The sequence below is a fragment of the Megalopta genalis genome, chromosome 4 (genome assembly GCF_051020955.1).
Source record: "Megalopta genalis isolate 19385.01 chromosome 4, iyMegGena1_principal, whole genome shotgun sequence".
NCBI lineage: Eukaryota > Metazoa > Arthropoda > Insecta > Hymenoptera > Halictidae > Megalopta > Megalopta genalis.
This window is the reverse complement of record NC_135016.1, coordinates 6,322,064-6,341,292: the sequence shown is the minus strand read 5'-3', so window position 1 is coordinate 6,341,292 and position 19,229 is coordinate 6,322,064. Positions and strand designations below refer to the sequence as shown.

At 47.8% G+C, this 19,229-nt stretch overlaps 1 protein-coding gene across 5 annotated transcripts in view; it reads right to left on the bottom strand.

Moving 5' to 3' along the window:
- LOC117222521 (neo-calmodulin) overlaps window positions 1-19,229 on the bottom strand; it is a 131,803-nt gene that overhangs the window by 9,778 nt on the left and 102,796 nt on the right. For 4 of the 5 annotated variants that reach the window (XM_076521204.1, XM_076521205.1, XM_076521202.1 and 1 more), the window contains 5 exons: window positions 14,708-14,953; window positions 6,775-6,808; window positions 1,815-1,916; window positions 263-398; window positions 52-200 (listed from right to left, as the gene is read on the bottom strand). In XM_076521204.1, coding sequence (XP_076377319.1) covers window positions 52-200; window positions 263-398; window positions 1,815-1,916; window positions 6,775-6,808; window positions 14,708-14,953 — 667 coding nt within the window. Of the gene's footprint in view, window positions 1-51; window positions 201-262; window positions 399-1,814; window positions 1,917-6,774; window positions 6,809-10,062; window positions 10,474-14,707; window positions 14,954-19,229 lie in introns of those variants that run through there. The other variant, XM_076521206.1, reaches the window with a different exon arrangement.

Genomic DNA, 19,229 nt, shown 5'->3' with positions numbered 1-19,229 from the left:
TCATAACGCAAGGGGTTAAACAAGAATGTTGGTAGCAACGGGAGCAAGTACCTTCGTAGTTCACCATCCCGTCGCCATCGAGATCCGCTTCCTTGATCATGTCGTCGACCTCCTCCTCGGAGAGCTTCTCGCCGAGGTTCGTCATCACGTGTCGCAGCTCTTTCGATGAGATCATGCCGTCGTTGTTCTTGTCGAATACCCTGAGAGTGCCAGGAGCGTCTCGTTAACGACAAAGATTCGAGCGAACAATAGGGAGACGTACCTGAACGCCTCGCGCAGCTCGTCCTCCCCGTAGGCGCCTTTCATCTTCTTCGACATCATCTGCAGGAACTCGTTGAACTCGATGGTCCCGTTTCCATCCTGGTCCACCTCGTTCACCATGTCCCGTAATTCCGTCTCTGAAACCGATCGTCCTTTACACCGGGCCGATTCGAACGCGAAACGAGAAATTGCGTTTAGCCGAGTCGACAGTTTTAAACGATCCGTCGGGGCCGCGCCACTCTCTCTCTCTCTCTCTCTCTCTCTCTCTCGTTTTCTCTCGGTCTCATTCTCTCTCCGTGTCGTTTTTCTAATTTGCCCCGACGTAATGCGCGTACTGTCTCGACGTCGTTCCATGGGAGACATTTAATTCCCCGGTACATCCCCCCCGGGGGCGAGGACAGAAGAGGCCCGACATGCAGTTAATTACCAGCGTTTGCACGTGCGCCTAGCCGTCACAGTTTCTACCCCTCCGAATCGCTCGAAAGTTAATTTTCCCTAAGCTCTTGTCACAGCCTAGTTTCAAGGATTCCGGCGTTTCGGCCCGCGCGCCCTCCCGTCTTAGAAAACCGAGGCACTCATTTAGCGGGACGCGTTTCTCTAACCGTTCCCGACTCGAACTTCTCGCTGACTCGCCGCCAACGGAATTTCCATTCGCATCTTCGAGACTGCCGCGACATATTCGGCGCACGAACGAATCATCCAATTTTTCTTACGCGGTTAGAAGATCGAAGATAGTACGAAATCGTTTTTCCGCGACTTCGCGGTCACGTTGCGTCGACCGGTTGCTACCGGAAAAGGCATTTTGATTGGCTGATGGCTACACGGAGCCTCGAGAAATAATTTGGAGTCGATAATGACCACGGATAAGGTGCCATATGCGACATTGTATTCTCTGCGAATTTCGAAAAAATGCTAAGAAGGCATGCGAAACGATTTGTCGCTTCCTCGGCGATTGCTTCGAGTAAAAACTTTGCTTTGCTTCTTTTTAACACTAGATCTACCAAGCAGTAAAATAGTAACCGACGCGAATTGCGTTATAAAAATGAGAAGATCGAATTTATTTCGATTTTGTAAAGCTTTCATCGTAAAACTTGCTCCAGTAATTGCAATAAATGTAATTTATTCAAGGATTTTCCGTGAAAGGGTCTCTAAATTTTGCAGAATTGCAAGATAAGAAAACGGCGATTTTTAGCGTTAAAGTAAATCTGGGATGTCGGTAAAGAATTTCGATTATCCGTTCGCGCATCGAATATTTCCATCCGTTTTCGCTGGCCGATGGAAGTTCACTGGCCGGCTGTCGGGTTTTCTTGTTGTTATTAAAAGAAAATATCGGGACAGCTGGCTCCGGTTTAAAGTAACGCGGAGCACTTCATGAACGAGTTTCTGGACGATACAACGGCTGCTGGGGGAGCGTGATATTTTTTGGTCGCGCGGACAGCTTTCGTCAGCTCGTGGCTTGCGGCCAGATCGCGTTCCACGATGTAACACGCGTACGGCGTATCCCTCTTTCCGCGTGCATCCCAGTTGCACGGATGATTTAAGGGCCCACTTACCCGACGGCCTCTGTCCCAGAGATCGCATGACCACCCCGAGCTCCGCCATCGTGATGGTGCCGTCCTCGTCCTTGTCGAACAGCATGAACGCCTCCTTGAATTCTGCAACCAGAAAACCCCGTCGACCATTCGTACAAGGATCAGGCCCGCCTCCGAACAGCCATGGGCAAACGTTTCCCCATGGAACACGGCTCCGGGCATCTCCAGAATTCGAGGGCACCGAGGCCACGCCCATCCGAAGTACTCTGAGCTTGGTTCCGACACAGATTGCTCCGAGAGACGGCGTCTTCGCGGTGTCGAAGTTGAAAAAAACGGGGTCCTAGTCTCCATAGGACTCTATAAGGAGGGGAGGGGGACGCCACCCTGCGGTGTTAAGAAATTGGTAATGTTTGGGATTTTCGATAGGTTATTGCCAAACAAAAGATTTAGTCTTTCTAAGAGAATGTAGATGTAAGTTTCAGCTTTGTTTCTCCATTTTTTGAGAGCGATAGTCGTGCAAAATGGCGAAATTATTCGCTGTTTGAGAAAGCAGCAAATACTGGGTCGTTTTAATTACAAAAATTTCGTTGATTAAACTAGGAACTTTTGATTAAAATATAGCGTATTTATTAGCGAAAATTCTAGTAATTGAAGAAATGGTCGCAGTTTGAAAAGAAAAGACAGCGAATTTTTATTCCGAGTGTTGAATTTCAACAAGGTTAGGTTATACACAAAAATCAATCTAGCAAATAGTCATAAAGGGAGAACATATTTTATACGTTCTTCAATGAAATAAAAGTTCTAACTGAGATTTCAAATAGTGCAAAGTATTAAAGTTATTCCCATAACCAAATATAATTCGATACCGAGAACTTTAAATCCCTATAAAAAGTTAAATAATTGACACAGCCAAAAATATCGCGCGCTGCATCGTAGAAACTCTACGCAGAATATCTCCATAAAATTTCGAGTAATTCGGACGTATAGTTCCTGTAATTTCGTGACGATCAGCTTGAAAAACATAGCTCCAGGAAAAAACACAAAAGATCTGTTCTCTGATAATGCGAGATATTTTAAACTTCACCTTCGGTCGCGAAATATCGCAATATCGCTTCGACATAACATTGCACGCGCTTGAAACTTTCAAAAAACGAAGAAGAAGAAAAGTTCGATTTTTCTGTTCCGTTAAGGGCGGAGTCCACCCCCGGGTCCACAGACCTTCCCACAGGTCGTGCGGTAAGTTGCATCAGAATCGCGGACAAAGACGCCCTCCCGGAGCACTCTGTGTACACGGAAGGAGATAGTTCGGTGCGCCGCGCCGCTGCGAGGGGACTTCTCTTTATTTGACTTCATTTGCCCCGGAGTGTTGCCCTTGGGAGCACGTTCGCCCGCTTCGAACCGTCTCGGATTCAATAGACTCGATTGATTGGAAGGATCGCCGATGAGGAATCAATTGGATCCGGCGGAGAATCGCGACCGATATTGTCGCGACAGGGAATCTTTTTCGACTCGAAACGCGTCTCTCGATTCTCGCGTCGACTACTAAAATAACTTCTCTCTATCTCTCTCTATCTCTCTTTCTTTAGTTCGAACAGAGACACGGTATATTCCGATGCAGTCGCTCTAGAAATTCCAGAGATCGCTCGAACGAGCCGTAAATAACGGACCGGGGGGAAAAAGTCCGCCGGAAATTTGGCAATAGAACGATACACAACGAACGCCTCTGTCTGGCGTCGTCGCTTTGTTGGGAATCCGCGGATTTAGATGTCTATTAATCATGGAGAACAGCAACGGGTGCGTGTGTGTGCGTGCGCGCGCGTGTGTGCACGCGTGTCGCCGGTCCATGCGAGAAGCTACAGCTCGGGCAGGCAGCCAGCCGCGACAGAATCTCGTGGGATACGGGGTTATAAATTTTGCAGGATGTCCGACACCGGTTCTCGCAGGGAAAAGGGGGGAACATTCGAAAGTTCACGAGACCCGGCGGTCTATTACGAGACGTCCGTTCTCCTCGATGGACACGCTTGAATCTCGGCCCGCCGCTGCCGCAGCCGGTTAATTACTCGCAGGACGGAACACCGCGGTAGAGGATGCATCGTCGTGGGACACGCAAATTATCGTTTTCTCCGGCGATATTTCATCCGCACGTCCTACGCGATAACCGGCGATAAAACTTCGCAAAAATGCTCGGGGGATGGTCGCGTCGGCTCGGAAACAGTCGTGCAAAAGCTGCGCGACCGCGAGTTTCGCCCGGAAAGTAGTGTCTCGTTCTTTGTGGTAAATCAGGCAACGGGGTTAATCTTCCGCGATAGTAACCGTCGATGTACTCTAATCGGGACGTTACATCGTTTTATCAGCGAGCCTTCCACTTCCGGAAGCGCTTTTCAAATTCATCCGGCCGAATTGCCAACAGCTATCGTCGCGTTTCTTCGGTTCCGCGGCCGTATTCCGCCGCGACGATCGGTTTATCGTTTCAGAACGGATTTTACGCGTTTATGATCTCAAAACGGACGCGCGTAATTTCGAGCAACACAAGTGTTCGAAGAATTTCGGAACATATGTGTGTTATTTTCAACTCGTCGCAGTTGTCGGAAACAGAAGGAGATTTCTATTCGACTCGCGTTCGTTGCAATCGACGACGATCGTTCTTTTTTGGGCGAAAAGATCCGCAGAATATCGCGGACCCGTGTTCCATCGGCTTTAATTACCTTTTCGAATATGTCAGGATTGCAATGGACCGCGGATTTTATGCATTTCTGAGCAAGAATGAACAGACGAAATGCAAAGCTGTGGAGAGTCGATGAACGAATTGGAATTCTGGAGAACATTGTCGCACTGTTTTCGACTTCCTCGAGTTAGCGAATAACGAAACATATATTTATCTAGTTTCAGCTTCTTGCGAATGACTCGGCAAACGTTCGTTTTGCATGAAAATCCGCTGGGTTGTGAGACTTCGGTTCTATCGCGTGTTCGGTACTCGATAGAGCGCCGCTGCCGGGGTGGTAAGTAAGAAGCTGTCCAAAGGTCGATTTAGAGAATCGCGTGTAAAATATGCGATTTTTTACGTCCGTCGGAGTTTCTACACACGCGTCGCGCACCGCGCAACAGGCTTCCCCGTTCCTGAAACGGCAGGATAATAAAATTACGCGGTTGTCAGGTGTAGCGCACGGAACGCGCGTGAATAATTCGCGCGGAACGCTCCGGGTTTCGAGGGCGCGGCAAGAAAAGGAGGCTTCGCGTGTGCGCCGGGCTTTAATAGCCGCGGATCGTTGCTAGACATGGTTTTTAGACGGCGGCGCCGTTTGATCTTATCGTTTGCCGCATAGGCCGGACCGCGTTTATCATCTCGTAAACATTCGACGATGCATTTAACGTGCATAAACGAGCGGGCAATTTCTCTGTCGAGCAATCGGCGATCTCTGGTCGCGTGCCATCGCGAGAACTCGCTCTTAAACGATCCTAGACGCTAAGAGAGAGAGAGAGAGAGAGAGAGAGAGAGAGAGAGAGAGAGTGAGAGAAATGGAGAGAATGCAAGGGGGTGGCTCTCGACAAGGCCAATGATCGCGGTCACGTGAGACACCGCTGGAAACACGATGTTTTATGCAACATGTTCGTTACGGCAGTTGGGTCCTTATGCAAAGCCATTTTCGCAAATTGGACGACCTTCTCGGCCGGATCCATGTGCGCGCGGAGTATTTAAATCCCGCGACCCTAACCTAGGGTGTCTAGAATTTCCCGAAGATTTGCTCCGGATCGCTGCGAAAAGTGCAAACCGGCGCGGTCCCGCTGATCCGAGGAATGTGCGATTACTATGCAAGCGATGTTCCAGCGTGCACGCTCGCTTGAACCGTCTGTAACTTCGTTACTTCTGCAAATTGTGATGGATCCTTTTGCGGATACGTTTTCGGAGGCTTGGACGCGCTGCAAATGCAAAATGATATCTGCTGGATCTGGCTGCGATCACAGCGGAAACCGAGGTGCACAGTAGCGGTCGCGATACGCGTACAATATGTATCAAAAATGGACAATTTGGAAAGAGGAGATACGATTATTCGAGTCTTGCGGTTTATTTTTATAGTTATAAATTGTTCACAATCATAAAAACGAGCCGCAAGTGTGCAATGCTGTACACAGTAATCTTGTAGCGTATGTATAACATTTGCAAAAAATCGATCTACACTGGCACCCCAATCTGTCAGGAAATCCATCCTACTAGTCTCAGTAACTGGTCCAAAATTTTGCTATCGACCTAGATGGACCAGTTACTGAGACTAGTGGAATTGGTTTTCTGGATTTTTCGGATCTGTCCCGTAAATGAATTCCACTAGTCTCAGTAACTGATCCAAAATTTTGCTATCGACCTAGGGGGACCAGTTACTGAGACTAGTGGAATTCATTTTCCGAATTTTTGGGAGTCTGAGGGCGATTGCAACAATTTCAAAAGTTACAAATTTTGTATCGAAAGCGTCACGTAAGCGACCAACACGGAGTACCAAACATCGAAAAATGAGATTTGCATCTGCTGGATTTCGTAGAAATTGGACAAGTTATAGGTTTGGCAGAGAACACGTTTCCCGGTCGAGTCTCAGCGAAATCGCGTTTCTTTCGACGGATCGCGGACACGTTCAGACGCCGTTGTGCAACAAAAAAAGAAACAAGAAAAATATTTGCAATTCGCGGTGGATTTCGCGAATTTCTTTCTTTCATCTCGCCGCAATCATTTGTCCGCTACCGTGCGTTGCGGAGTAATGATCCGGAAACGACTCAATTAGAGAGAGGTTTACGGCATTGCGTCGAAAATGGCGAGCCACTCGCCGAGGGGGGCTTTAATTTACGAAACGAAACGGAACGAAACGAAACGGGCGTCGAGTGCAGGCCTCTGCGAAGGCTGATATATTCGTTAGCGAATAAGACTTCGGTCGTTAGCTCTCCGCGGCTGGGCGCGAGTGCCGGGCGGTTGAATGGCGGCTGGTTTCGAACTTACCGGCCACTTGATCCTCCGTGAGCCCATACTCGGACTGAAAAAAGAAAGCAGAAGAGGCTTGGATTGGTGAAACAGGAAGCGAAGAGGGCGTTCGTCAACGCGCCGCGTGATTTCGTTAAATTGTTATCGCGCTCGGCGCGTCGCAGTAGCATCCCATTAAAAACTTAATATGCGCGGCGACACGCGGGCCGCACGCGGCCTGTTTGCAGAACGCTGCCAATTCCAGCGGCCGAAAATCTCATCAATCCGATCAAATTAACCGCCGGATAGTTCTCTCTGGCCGATAATTGCCGGCCGCTGCTCCGCCGAGTGATCAAATCCTTTCTGCTGTTTTTCTTCTTCTTTTCGTTCGCCGGTCGCTCCGTTGCGGACAGATCTACGCGAACGAGAACGGTATTTCGCCACGGAATTCGAGGAACGTATTGCCGATGGCCCGGACCAGGCACAGGGTTAATTAATATGACTCGGTTCGATGCGGTCCCGCGGCCGGTGTTTAATCAAACACACGCGCCCCGGCTCCGGCTCCGGCTCCGCTCGGCTCGGCTCGCCGCGTACGAATATACGCACGCAGAATTGGCAGAATTAACGACCGTGTTCTAACTTGCAAATTGTTCGAGGCGGCGTAACAGCAACGCCGGCTTATCCGCTTCCTACACGCGGCCTGGGCCGACATTGTTAAATCAGCATTAGTAGACGGACGGATTAAGGAACATATGCCGGTGTAACGCGATTACAGGGACGTTGACTTATCAGCTGTCCAGCCAGCCGTTATCGGGCCACCCGCTTAGACCTGCAAAGAGGTCGCGGATTATGCCAGCTAGCTCTCTCCCGGCGCGCCCGCCGATGGCTCGAGAAACGCGCGCGAGGATCGTCGAGAACCTCCACGGAAATGGAACACCGAAGGATCCCTCCTCTGACACTCGATTTCGTTCGTTAGCGAGCGATGCTCGTGTATCAGCTTGTCCGCCATTCACTCGGCTCCTGGCCAATTGCCTGTTAAGCTCCCCGGCTGCCTGCTTCGGGCATAGAAACGGCCAGGTAATAATAATAATGGATTCGCTGCACAAATCGAGTCTGGAACAAACGCGGCCGAAACGAAAGCGCTCGTTCGATGCCGAGAAACGAGATCAGGGGCAAGATTAATGTTCCACGTTCTCTAGGATCCGTGGATATCTTTCCTATGGATGTGTGCTCGCAAACGCGTCTTTCGAGGGGTATTTACTTCTAAAGAGACAGTGTCGAGTTTCGACAAATAGGTTGAGTACGAAAATCAATCTAGGAAATGGTTTTTTTATTTGCCAGCTGATATGAATCGTTATTGTTTTCACCGAATTGTATCGTGTCGGTTAACGCAGACATCTCATAAAGAGAGAGGATATTTTATACCTTCTTCGATTAAATAGAAGTTCGAACTGAAAGTTCAAATACTGGAAAGTATTAAAGTTATTAAATAGGAATGGAGAACGTTGCAATATTCATAACATAAGGTTGACATAACCTTGACATCTCATAAAGAAGGAAGATATTTTATACCTTCTTCGATGAAATAAAAGTTCGAATTGAAAGTTCAAATAGTGGAAAGTATTAAAGTTGTTAAATAGAAATGGAGAACGTTGCAATATTCGTGCTTCCGAGATCGGAGGCTACGAATCTGTCGCAGTGTTTGCACTGTTAATACTAGAACTAACGAAACAGTCGAAATAACTGGTTTCCGATCTTTTTTATTTTACGATTTCTCATGTAATAATACTGTTTTCTTTATTCGAGTATACATTATAACAGAAATTGCACGAGGTTCAAATAATCCGATCCTGCCTTTTTTATAAAATGACATACGTTAACACGTTCCGTGCCGAGCTTTTTTTACTCGAATCTTCACACTTTGATATTTTACTAAAACTTGATGTATTACGTGCAATTATTAATTCTCGTACACAAACAACGTAACAAAAACTTATCAACGCCCATTCTTGCGGTGGAAATCGATTCTTCGGTTCTAAATTTCTTGTAAACAATTTGTTCAGTTCACTAAGTAAACATGCAAGCGTGTACCATCGATGGTACACGTGGCACGGAACGTGTTAATCATGTTCAGGATTCGGTAGTTCTAGTCTTAACGAAGCTCCAGTCATTTGTCCCGAGTAACTGTCGACAACATTGAAACATCAACCCTCTGCATTCGAGTGGTGTCTCTAAGGCAACGTTAAAAATTGCTACACTATATTCAAAAGAATGTTCGCATTTTTAAATTTGTCTGCATTCGATAGATTGTCAAATAATAGAAGCCATGCCAAATAGAAATACTGTATATTGAAACAAGTGTCTTCATTTTTGAGTTAAAATAGTCTCGAGTGCAAAGGGTTAAAACTGAGAACAGAGCAAGCGTGTAACGAATTAGGTATGCAGTATCCATCGGTCAATTCTTTTGTTGTTAATAGCAACGTTTGTCTCCAAGCTGAAGATATAATCATTTGGAGCAAGATAATTTCAATTACTATAGTTACAATTATTTTTAATATTAAATACTACAATTTCCCGTAATAATATACCTGATAAACCTGAATCATTTCGATGCTGTACATAACCAAATAGGTCTCGCAACTTCGCTAGCGAATATCTCTCGAAGAAAGCATAAACGAGCACACAGAAGAAACGTGTTTGTTTCGCGAACCTAAATTCCTACGTAAACTTCAACGATTTAATCAGGGAACGGGCAGAATAAAGCAATCTTCGTCGTGAAATTTCGTTGTGAAACGAAAACGCCGGCTAATCGGCGACGGTCGTCGGTCTCGTTCGGAGGCGTCGCCGAACGACTTTCGCGGATTACGTTTCGGAGGGCGCGTTCTCGCGGACGTATAATCGTGAGCCCTGTGGGAAAGGGACAGGCTGTCGTATCTGTCCCGCAGGAGCGAAAGCTCTTGGTTCGACGGTTCCTCGGAAGTAGACGCGAGTTGGTATTCAACTGGGTCACGTAGTTTCCCGGCGTTTCAGCGGCAGGAGGCTCGCATAAACTCGCGGAAAGTCGGCCGAGGCTTTGCCAGTGTCCGTCTGTCTGCGCCGCATTTATACATTAGCCCGATCACTTTGAATTCCGATCCGAAAGCGGAAGAAGACCGCCGTCTGAGCGAGCTAAAAGCGAGAACCGCGATCCGGGGAGCGCGAGGTGGGAATCGATTCGTCTCGAATTTGGCGTAACGAGACAAGCTTCGCAGCCTAAGAGAACACCTCGTCGAGAATAAAAGTTCAAGTTCGAGCCAGTCTCGAACGCGGGCGAATTGGCTTGCTTACGCTTCGCTGGCGGATCTCGCAGTCTATGGTGCTCGTCAGCCTGCGCAGCTTCCCATAAGCGGTGGTGTACTTCTTCTCGGTGTCTGTCATGTCGCCGGACACTTTATCCACTGATGATCGGACGCACTGGCATTCGCGGCACCCTTCGATTCCAGCCCGGCGGACGCACCCGGAGCCTCGGATCTCGCCTAAGCTCGCCTAAACTCGCGGCGCGTCAAAACGCGGCGGCGCGACGACACAACACTGACACAGAAATAATATTTATGGACCGATCGGCGGCAACGTCACCGGTTGTTTGCGACCACGCCAGCCCGTTCGACGCGTCTCGGGTTCATTCTGATTCCCCCACCCACGGCCGAGAGGGAGATTAGGATAGCGCGTGGTCCCGTGTCCAAGCACCCGAGTTGCACTCGAGAAAACAAACGATTTTACGCAGACGATTGCATCCGAGAAAGTCGGGATGCACCCCTCCCCCGTCCCGGACACGAGCCACGAGGAGGGGATCCGCCACCACTCTCGCGGTTTTCATTGTCCTTTCACTGCGACGCACCTCGACAAAACTGGCCGTGAATCTTTAGACAACCTTCGGCTGTTTTTAACCTGTCAGCCGACTGTTGGCCGGCGATCTATTCTTTATTTACCACGGATCCATCCTCCGTCCTCCTCGCGGACCACCTCGATCTCACGTCTTTCCGCGATGGCCGTGCGCGCCTCTGCCAAATTGACCGCCCGGTGTCACTCGATGCCTGTACACACCTTCGTGACAAGTCTCGGACAACACAGGGTGGCCGCCGCGTTCGCTGAATCAACCGCGCGCGTGCTCGTCACCCGATTTTGGCGGGCGCCGACTGCGATCCGTGGCACCGACGCGAATACCACCGCTGCGCTAACTTTAGGCGATCTTATCATCCGAGGATCTCCGATTGGGACGTGATTCTCGTGCCAGATAGAGTCGAGTTTCTTGAACCTCGTGGAAATTACGAGCGCGGGGTCGACCGCGTCCGAACAGAACGGAGAGGGTGAACTCTGGCTGGGGGCTGACCGTTTCACCTTTAGGAGGACGACGGAGGATCTTGATGCTGCCGTGATTTCTGCCATGGCGAAGGAACTCGTCGATGAATACAGTGCTCGATGGCGGAAGGGTACGGGCTATCTTGAACTACCGGCCGACCTGTTAACCTTTGGGATGATGATTGAGGATGTAGATGCAAAGGAGAGTTCTGCCGGGTTGAACGAATCCGTGATTCGTCGGTGAAACTACCGAGAGTACTCTTGATGGTGCATAGCTGCAGGCTACCTTCAGCTCGCAGACGAACTTTTAGCTTTCGAGATGACGAGGAGGATAAGGAGATGTAATGATAATGTTCTTGTTCTTTATTAGTAGTGATTGGTAATAGTTATTTCTGTAATAGGGATGCTACACGATGGACCAGCATTCTGATCGCGATCGAACCGCTGCACAATGTGGTACTCTAAGAATATTTACGTTGTTGCACTACAATCTGGATCAGGGGTGGCGAAAGCGTCGTAAATATTCCTAGTTGTCTGACTGTCTGATATCGTCTATGTTTGTTTCGAATTTGAACTTATTTCTCGCTTTATATTACTACTTTTCTTATGATCGCTTAATGCATCAAATGTTGTCAGGTCGCCGCTTATTGTTTAAAAGAGACAGATTGCTCGTAGTGATCATGAAGTTTGGTCATCCAAATGAACCGTTTATTTTGAAAATGGCATAAGTCACTTTGTTTTTAAGTCGATTTATTTAAGGGTTTGCGTTTTAACACCGTTTAAAAATATGGATGCTAACTTTCGAGAAGATTTACTTGTATTTTTTTATCTGAGGATACTGATATTTTTCTCAGTATAAATAATTTCGTATAAACATTAAAAAATCACCACTTTTCATTACGGTAAAGTGGCTTATGCCACTTTCAAAATAAACGGCTCAAATCACGGCCATCCTGGCCCGCTTTGAGTCGCTCTTGTCACGGAATCGCCGATTCGCCGGCGTTCGGTCAATCCGACGAATCAACAGCCAATCTGTCCGATGAAATCGAGTCGAGACGCGGCTCCTGCGTCAGCGAATTAATCGTTGCTTACGACACCGGGCCGCGGGTCAAGTGGAAGATCGTTTCCAATTGGGTGCGCGATCGCGACGGACATCGATTCCGCGTGTCGAACAACGTCTTGGGATGCTACTGGCTCGCATAAATGCAACCCCGGACCTGTGCTACCATCTGATGGATGGAGGAAGGTCGTCCGACCACTGGCGGCCGTTTCTACTTCTAGTCGGTAGTGCAGGTGCTAACCTGCGGATTGGAACCGCTGCGCAGTCTCGATTTTCCTTGGAATTAACCCTCGGCCTGCGGCGACCGGGTCTTACGCGACCCGATTTATTTAAACGGCAATTCTCGGCGATTGAGTGAAATGAATGACTGTTACACCGGAAGTAACAGAGAGATTGACAAGTCTATAATTTTCCTTGGAATTAACCCTCGGCCTGCGGCGACCGGGTCTTTCGCGACCCGATTTATTTAAACGACAATTCTCGGCGATTGAGTGAAATGAATGGCTGTTACACCGGAAGTAACAGAGAGATTGACAAGTCTATAATTTTCCTTGGAATTAACCCTCGGCCTGCGGCGACCGGGTCTTTCGCGACCCGATTTATTTAAACGGCAATTCTCGGCGATTGAGTGAAATGAATGGCTGTTACATCGGAAGTAACAGAGAGATTGACAAGTCTATAATTTTCCTTGGAATTAACCCTCGGCCTGCGGCGACCGGGTCTTTCGCGACCCGATTTATTTAAACGGCAATTCTCGGCGATTGAGTGAAATGAATGGCTGTTACACCGGAAGTAACAGAGAGATTGACAAGTCTATAATTTTCCTTGGAATTAACCCTCGGCCTGCGGCGACTGGGTCTTTCGCGACCCGATTTATTTAAAGGGTAATTCTTGACGATTAAGTGAAATGAATGGCTGGTACACCGGAAGTAACAGAGAGATTGACAAGTCCACGATTTTCCTTGGAATTAACCCTCGGCCTGCGGCGACCGGGTCTTTCGCGACCCGATTTATTTAAACGGCAATTCTCGATTAAGTGAAATGAATGGCTGTTACACCGGAAGCGACAGAGAGATCGACAAGTCTACGCGAAATGTCTTCGGAGAAATTGTTGAATAATGCACGGAATTGTTATAAACATCGTGTCAGTCGCGACAATGATCCGCTGTCCGAGGGTTAAAAGTCCCGGATCGATTTTTCACGGAAAAGCTGTGCCATCGTTTTGTCTCCATCTTCCTCGGAACGCAAAAGAGCTTTCGGCGGAGCTTTCGGCGTTAATGGAGCCTGATTTCTCCAGGGAACGGAGTCATTCGGCCGCCAAAAATAGTCTTTAATTGGCGATCACAATCTGCGCAATTTCATCGACTCGAAAACGCTATTCCCATTACCTTGTTCCTAATCCGAAGGCTGGAACTTTGAAACTAGCCGAACGCGTTTCGTAATGTAATGCACGGCGCCGAAAGGCGAGGCCTCGCGTTTGTGTCACCTTCGCTTTTTAATCAGCTCTTGTACACCGGTGGTTGGCTTAACCAATTAGCTGTTCTCGACGAGTACGCTTGCCGTGCAGAAATGGCGGTATTTTCTGTTCCGACGAGTATACTCGTTAGACGGAATAATTTGCTGTTTAAATTGTGCGATCTTAGTGAAAACTAAAATATATCGATAACCAGGCAAAGAAGAAATGAAAGGAACGAATAAAAATAATTATTGACGAAGAATTAGGTTAGGGTTGTAACCCAGGTAGTATGCTAACGTCGTCGCTTCTTTTTCGCGACAGATTTTAGGTACACACTTTTCGAAGAGATCGCAACAGATAATTGGTTAAGGAGCTGAAACGGACATCGATCGAAATATAAAACGATTATTCTAATTTTTAATACTAGAACTATATTTAATATTATAACTATATTTATTATTTATAATCTATAATAATTATGTATATCGCGTAATTCTATATTTATAATTTTTAATAATTATATACATTGGATAATTCCATATTTATAATTTATAATAATTATATATATCGGGTAATAACATCTATAATAATAATATTAGATATAATTAGATAATAATTATATTATAGATATTATTATCCGATATATATAATTATTATAGATTATGAATATAGAATTACCCGATATATACATATAATTATTATAGATTATAAATATAGAATTATTCGATATAATAATTATATCACAGATATTATTACCCGACATATATAATCATATAATTATAATCTAAAATATTATAATTTATAATATTAATATAATCCTCGCCTTCCGGTTTCCAATTTTCTTTTTCTAAACAGATTTATTTAAATTCCGTATAATTTTCATTATAATGTATGCTCGAATGAAGAAGTTTGTATAAAAATGTTTAACAAGAACATTTTTATAGCATCAGGAATTGTAAAAGAAAAAGAATTGGAAACCAGTTATTTCGACCGATTAGTGTTAATATCAATCAATTTTGTTCTCCCCTAATAAAATTCTTACAATCGAAAAAAACATTTGATCATTGTAACCGTGAAACTAACGATGCTGGAAGGGATGAACAGAGAGCCAGACTCACCAAGTTGATGGTAACGATGAGATCATACTGCTGCCTCTGTCCCTTCTTCTTGTTCTTGCCGCTCTTGACGGAGACCGCCTTGGGCGTGACTTTAACCTGCCCTTTCTGAGCGGACGGCTTCTGGGCCGGCTTCTGAGAGCCCTTCGCGCCGGGAGCGACCTTCTGTCCGGCGGCGAGGGGCGCCTTCTGCCCGGTGGCACCCTTCTGGTTCACGTGTCCGACGCCGTCAGCCGATTTGTTGCGAGCCTGTCGTCGGAAAATAAAAAAGAACATCGGTTAAATTTGCCAGGCGCGATCGATCGGCGGCTGCGAACGCGAACGGTTCCGCGCCTGCCGAAGGAGAATTCGTTTCACACGCGATGCGATAAAACGCGGGATCTCTTGGCGCCGAAGCGGACGGCGATCATCGAGTATTCCTTTTGATCGTGCCGCGATCAAAAATGCAGCGGACAGAGAGCCGCGCGCCTCGTTTAATCCGCCGCTTCGCGCGTCCGACGTTCGAACGGATTTTTCGGTCGTCCGCGCCGCGCGATTAATTCGCATGTCCGCCATCTTCGGCGGATTCCCCGCTACGGGGATCTCGCGAAATCGGGGAACTGGACCATTTGGGAATCCGATAACCGAATATTATTCATTCCGCGATCTCTGTTCCGGATCCCGCGGCGGAACGAGCCGCGATCGGCTCGAGTCTGCCGCGCGCCGTCTCGTGATTAGTCGTTTCGTCGGACGAGAGGGCCCGGTTACGAGAGCTTTAATCGCGGAGAGGCTTTTTTCCCGATATTTTCGCTCGGCGCGAACCTCGTGCCGGCAGAAATCCGCTAACGAGAAGAGACGAGCCCCCGGGGAAAAATCAAGTGTCTCACTCTCACGGCGAGGACGACGAGGATTTTTCGCCGGCCGGAACAGAGATATTCGTTTCTGCTAAGGTCGCGGGACGAACAATACCTTTAATTACGAGCGAGCGTTGAGTCAACATTTTCGAGGCCGGGATGCACCGCGCGCCGCATTGTTCACGGGCCTCTGCTAATGACACGCCAGCGACGCGCCACGCCGCGGGACGATGCTCGGTAATCTCCGAGATTCTACTCGTCGCGCGCCGCCGAGCCTATTGTCCCGTTTTTCGGGCCGGTTTATCGACGGAATCAATCGGATCCCGCGACTGTCATCAACGTCGAGGGCTGGCCACTCTCGCGGTGCTGCTTAGCTGCCAAACAGGCTTGGTGGAGAGCTACCGCGAACAGGGGAGCCGGGGAATCAGCGGATCGTGTTTCAAACCGGAGAGCAATTTTGATCATTTTTTTCGTCAACTTGTGCTTTCTGTTTCGGGTCGGGGATTTTTTCTAGGACGCTTCGTGCCTCGGACTGTACGCAAAAAAAATTGCATCGACATTCTTCCGGTAGGAGCGTTTTTAAAAATCTTCCAATTCGGCACTGTTCGGTGACGATGGTTTCGGTGGAACATCACTGGAAACAATTTTGCACGTATTTAGTAAACATTTTCTTCGAATGCTTACGATTGTTGTATTGCTCCGCAATATTTTTCTGGGACAGTTTGGACCTTGGACCGTAACGAGAAAAATTAGCATCGACGTACGTTCGTTAATAACGTTACGAAAAATCTTCCAACTCGACGATGTTCGGTGACGACGGTTTCGGTCGCCGGCAACAATTTTTCACGCACCTATTAAGCATTTTCTTCGAATGCTTATGCTCGTTATACTGCTTCGCAATATTTTTCTGGGACAGTTTGGACTTTGGACCGTAACGAGAAAAATTAGCATCGACGTACGTTCGTTAATAATGTTACGAAAAATCTTCCAACTCGACGATGTTCCGTGACGACGGTTTCGGTCGCCGGCAACAATTTTTCACGCACCTATTAAAAATTTTCTTCGAATGCTTAGGCTCGTTATACTGCTTCGCAATATTTTTCTGGGACAGTTTGGACCTTGGACCGTAACGAGAAAAATTAGCATCGACATACTTTCGTTAACAACGTTACGAAAAATCCCCCGAGTCATCGTTGCGTCGCAACAACGTTTCCCGCCCAGCCGCTGTAAAAAAATGTTGCGCGCACCTATTAAACCTTTTATTCTCGTGCTTACTCTTCTCGTTCCGGTTCGCGATCTTTTTCTGGGGCATCTCGAGCCCTGAGCCGCCAGCGAAAAAATTCCGCCACGGCGTTCCACCGCCGATAACGTCCCTGAAAATCGCGCGACTCTCGCGGCGACATTTTCATCGAAACCGCTCCGGCAATTTCGCGTGCGGCTTGCAAATATTTCGCGTGACAGCGGCAAAACCGATTTAAGCGAAACGATGCGAAGCATCGGAAACGACTGCATCGACCGGCAACAATTCCCGGATCGAGCGATTTCCATTGCGACTGGTTAACCCGAATTTCTCGGGCATTATCGACAGCCGAAGGGAGCTTTTTTGGCCGGCGGAGATCCACGAATCGAATATCGTTGTTATCGCGAGCCGAACGGCGCGGCCGGCGTAGATTCGGATCTCTGGAAACGAGTTGGGATCCCGACGGCGCGGATGCCTATCGGTGGCAAATAAATCGAGTTAGTTGATACAAACTGCCGGCCGGAAACCGTCGGACATCGAGGCCAAGGAGGATGCTTCGAGAACCGAGCGACACGTTCGTCGAATTCCTCCGCGAAAGTCGGCCGATCCGGGTGGCTGGGGGAGGAAGAAACAGGCCCGGATCTTTCTGCCCGAAATGGCAACCGATCGCGATCGAAGGGAACGACGACGAGCCCAGGGTTCGTCGACCGTTTGTCCAATTACTCGACAAGGTGGACTTTCCTCTAAATATAGAGCGACTCCGTGAGATACACAATCGGTATTGGACGTTCTAATAATACCGGCGAGTTTATTCAAATAATAATTCAGCGGAGGAGGCGGCGGCGGGGGCCGCGTGGGCGGAACTGACGAGATAATTATAGCGTGCGCCGTCTACCGCGTTCTTACGAAAAGCACTATATCACCGCGGGCCACGCGGCCACGAAAAAACGCGGCAAGAACTGCACGTCTTCGCTCCCGTTCGCCGGTGCAAGCTGCAACCTTTTTCCGGAACGGCCGATGCATCGGGTTACACGGTTGTGCAACTGTACCGACGCACCCGCGCCGCCCGGAAATTCGCGTGAACATCATCCGCGCGCACCGTGCTAATTTCGATGGCCGTTCCAGGATCATCGACTGCAACGTTTCCTCTATTCCCTGGCCACCGGAGCCGAGTTTATCTTTCGGAAACGAATAGCAGACGCGGCGACGACCCATAGAGAAACGCCGATTGTTTGCAACGATAACTCGAGGAATTCCTGGGGATATTAAATTTCTCCGCGGCCGATAAAAAGAATCGGCGCGATATATATCGCGGGCGAACGACGGCTGCGGCGACTGGTTGAATGGAAACCAGTAGTATCATAGTCTGGAATGTTTTGAAATAGCACCCGCCGTCCCCACCTCTTCGTTACGCCCCCGCCCTCGCGGATCCCCGGCACCCGGGCCGCCTCCGTCGGATCGCCGCGCCGCGGCGCACGAAAATTTTATTGCTTTTCCCTCAAAGTTTTTGGCAGGCCATCCGAGCCCACGCAGAAAACAGTCGCATTACGGCCGGCTCTAAGTAATACGTCCGTTGCGTAATGCATCGGGTTTACCCATTTTCGGACGTGCATTCCTCCGGGGACGCGCCGCGACGGTGCACTCAGCGCCGATTTATCGCTTCGCTGCGACCGCGAGTCCTCTCGATGATTTAGAGCCTCGGCCGAGGACTCGCGAACTTTTTTTTTTTGCTTTTACGATCGCTGTTTCCCGAAACTTCCGACCGTTTCGCGTTGCAACAACTCATTGCGGATTCGTCGCGTCCGCGACGAAGATCGAACTGGGAAACTTGAAAGATGTCTGAACGCATCGGAAAGTGCACGATGCACTTCGCTCGGCGAAGCGTGTCGATATCGTGGCGAGCTTCGAGCAGCGAAGAGTCGTTAATTCGACTCAGAGATAGTGCAGTCGAACGATCTAACAATGAACGTCGATCTTTAACGGCGCACTCTGGTTGGGAAATTCGCATTCCGTGGCTTAAATTGTTTTTCCGTTGCTTCAAGGTTTATTGTTATAACTGGACTGCGGATTTTATGCATTTATGACGGAGGTTGTTACATTCAATGTGAAATAGTAGAAACATTTAAGGAATTTAAAGATACTGTTGCGTTATTTTTAACTGAATGAGATAATTCAAGGCGGAAAGAAGAGTCTGAGCAACTTCTTTATCTTGTAGATGATGCAGACAATTTTTATTTTGCATAAATAATAATAATTATAATATAGTTCGTTGAATTCGTCTCATAATATAATATTATGAAGTCGGAAATATATATTAATATTAATAGAATTGAAATGGATTCATTTATTCCCAACAAAAATTTTGTTTCTGTAATTTAATGTATTAAAATTTGTAAACGAAGAATGAATACTACGTTTGAAATTTGCTTGTCGCTCTTCGCAGTTGTTTAAC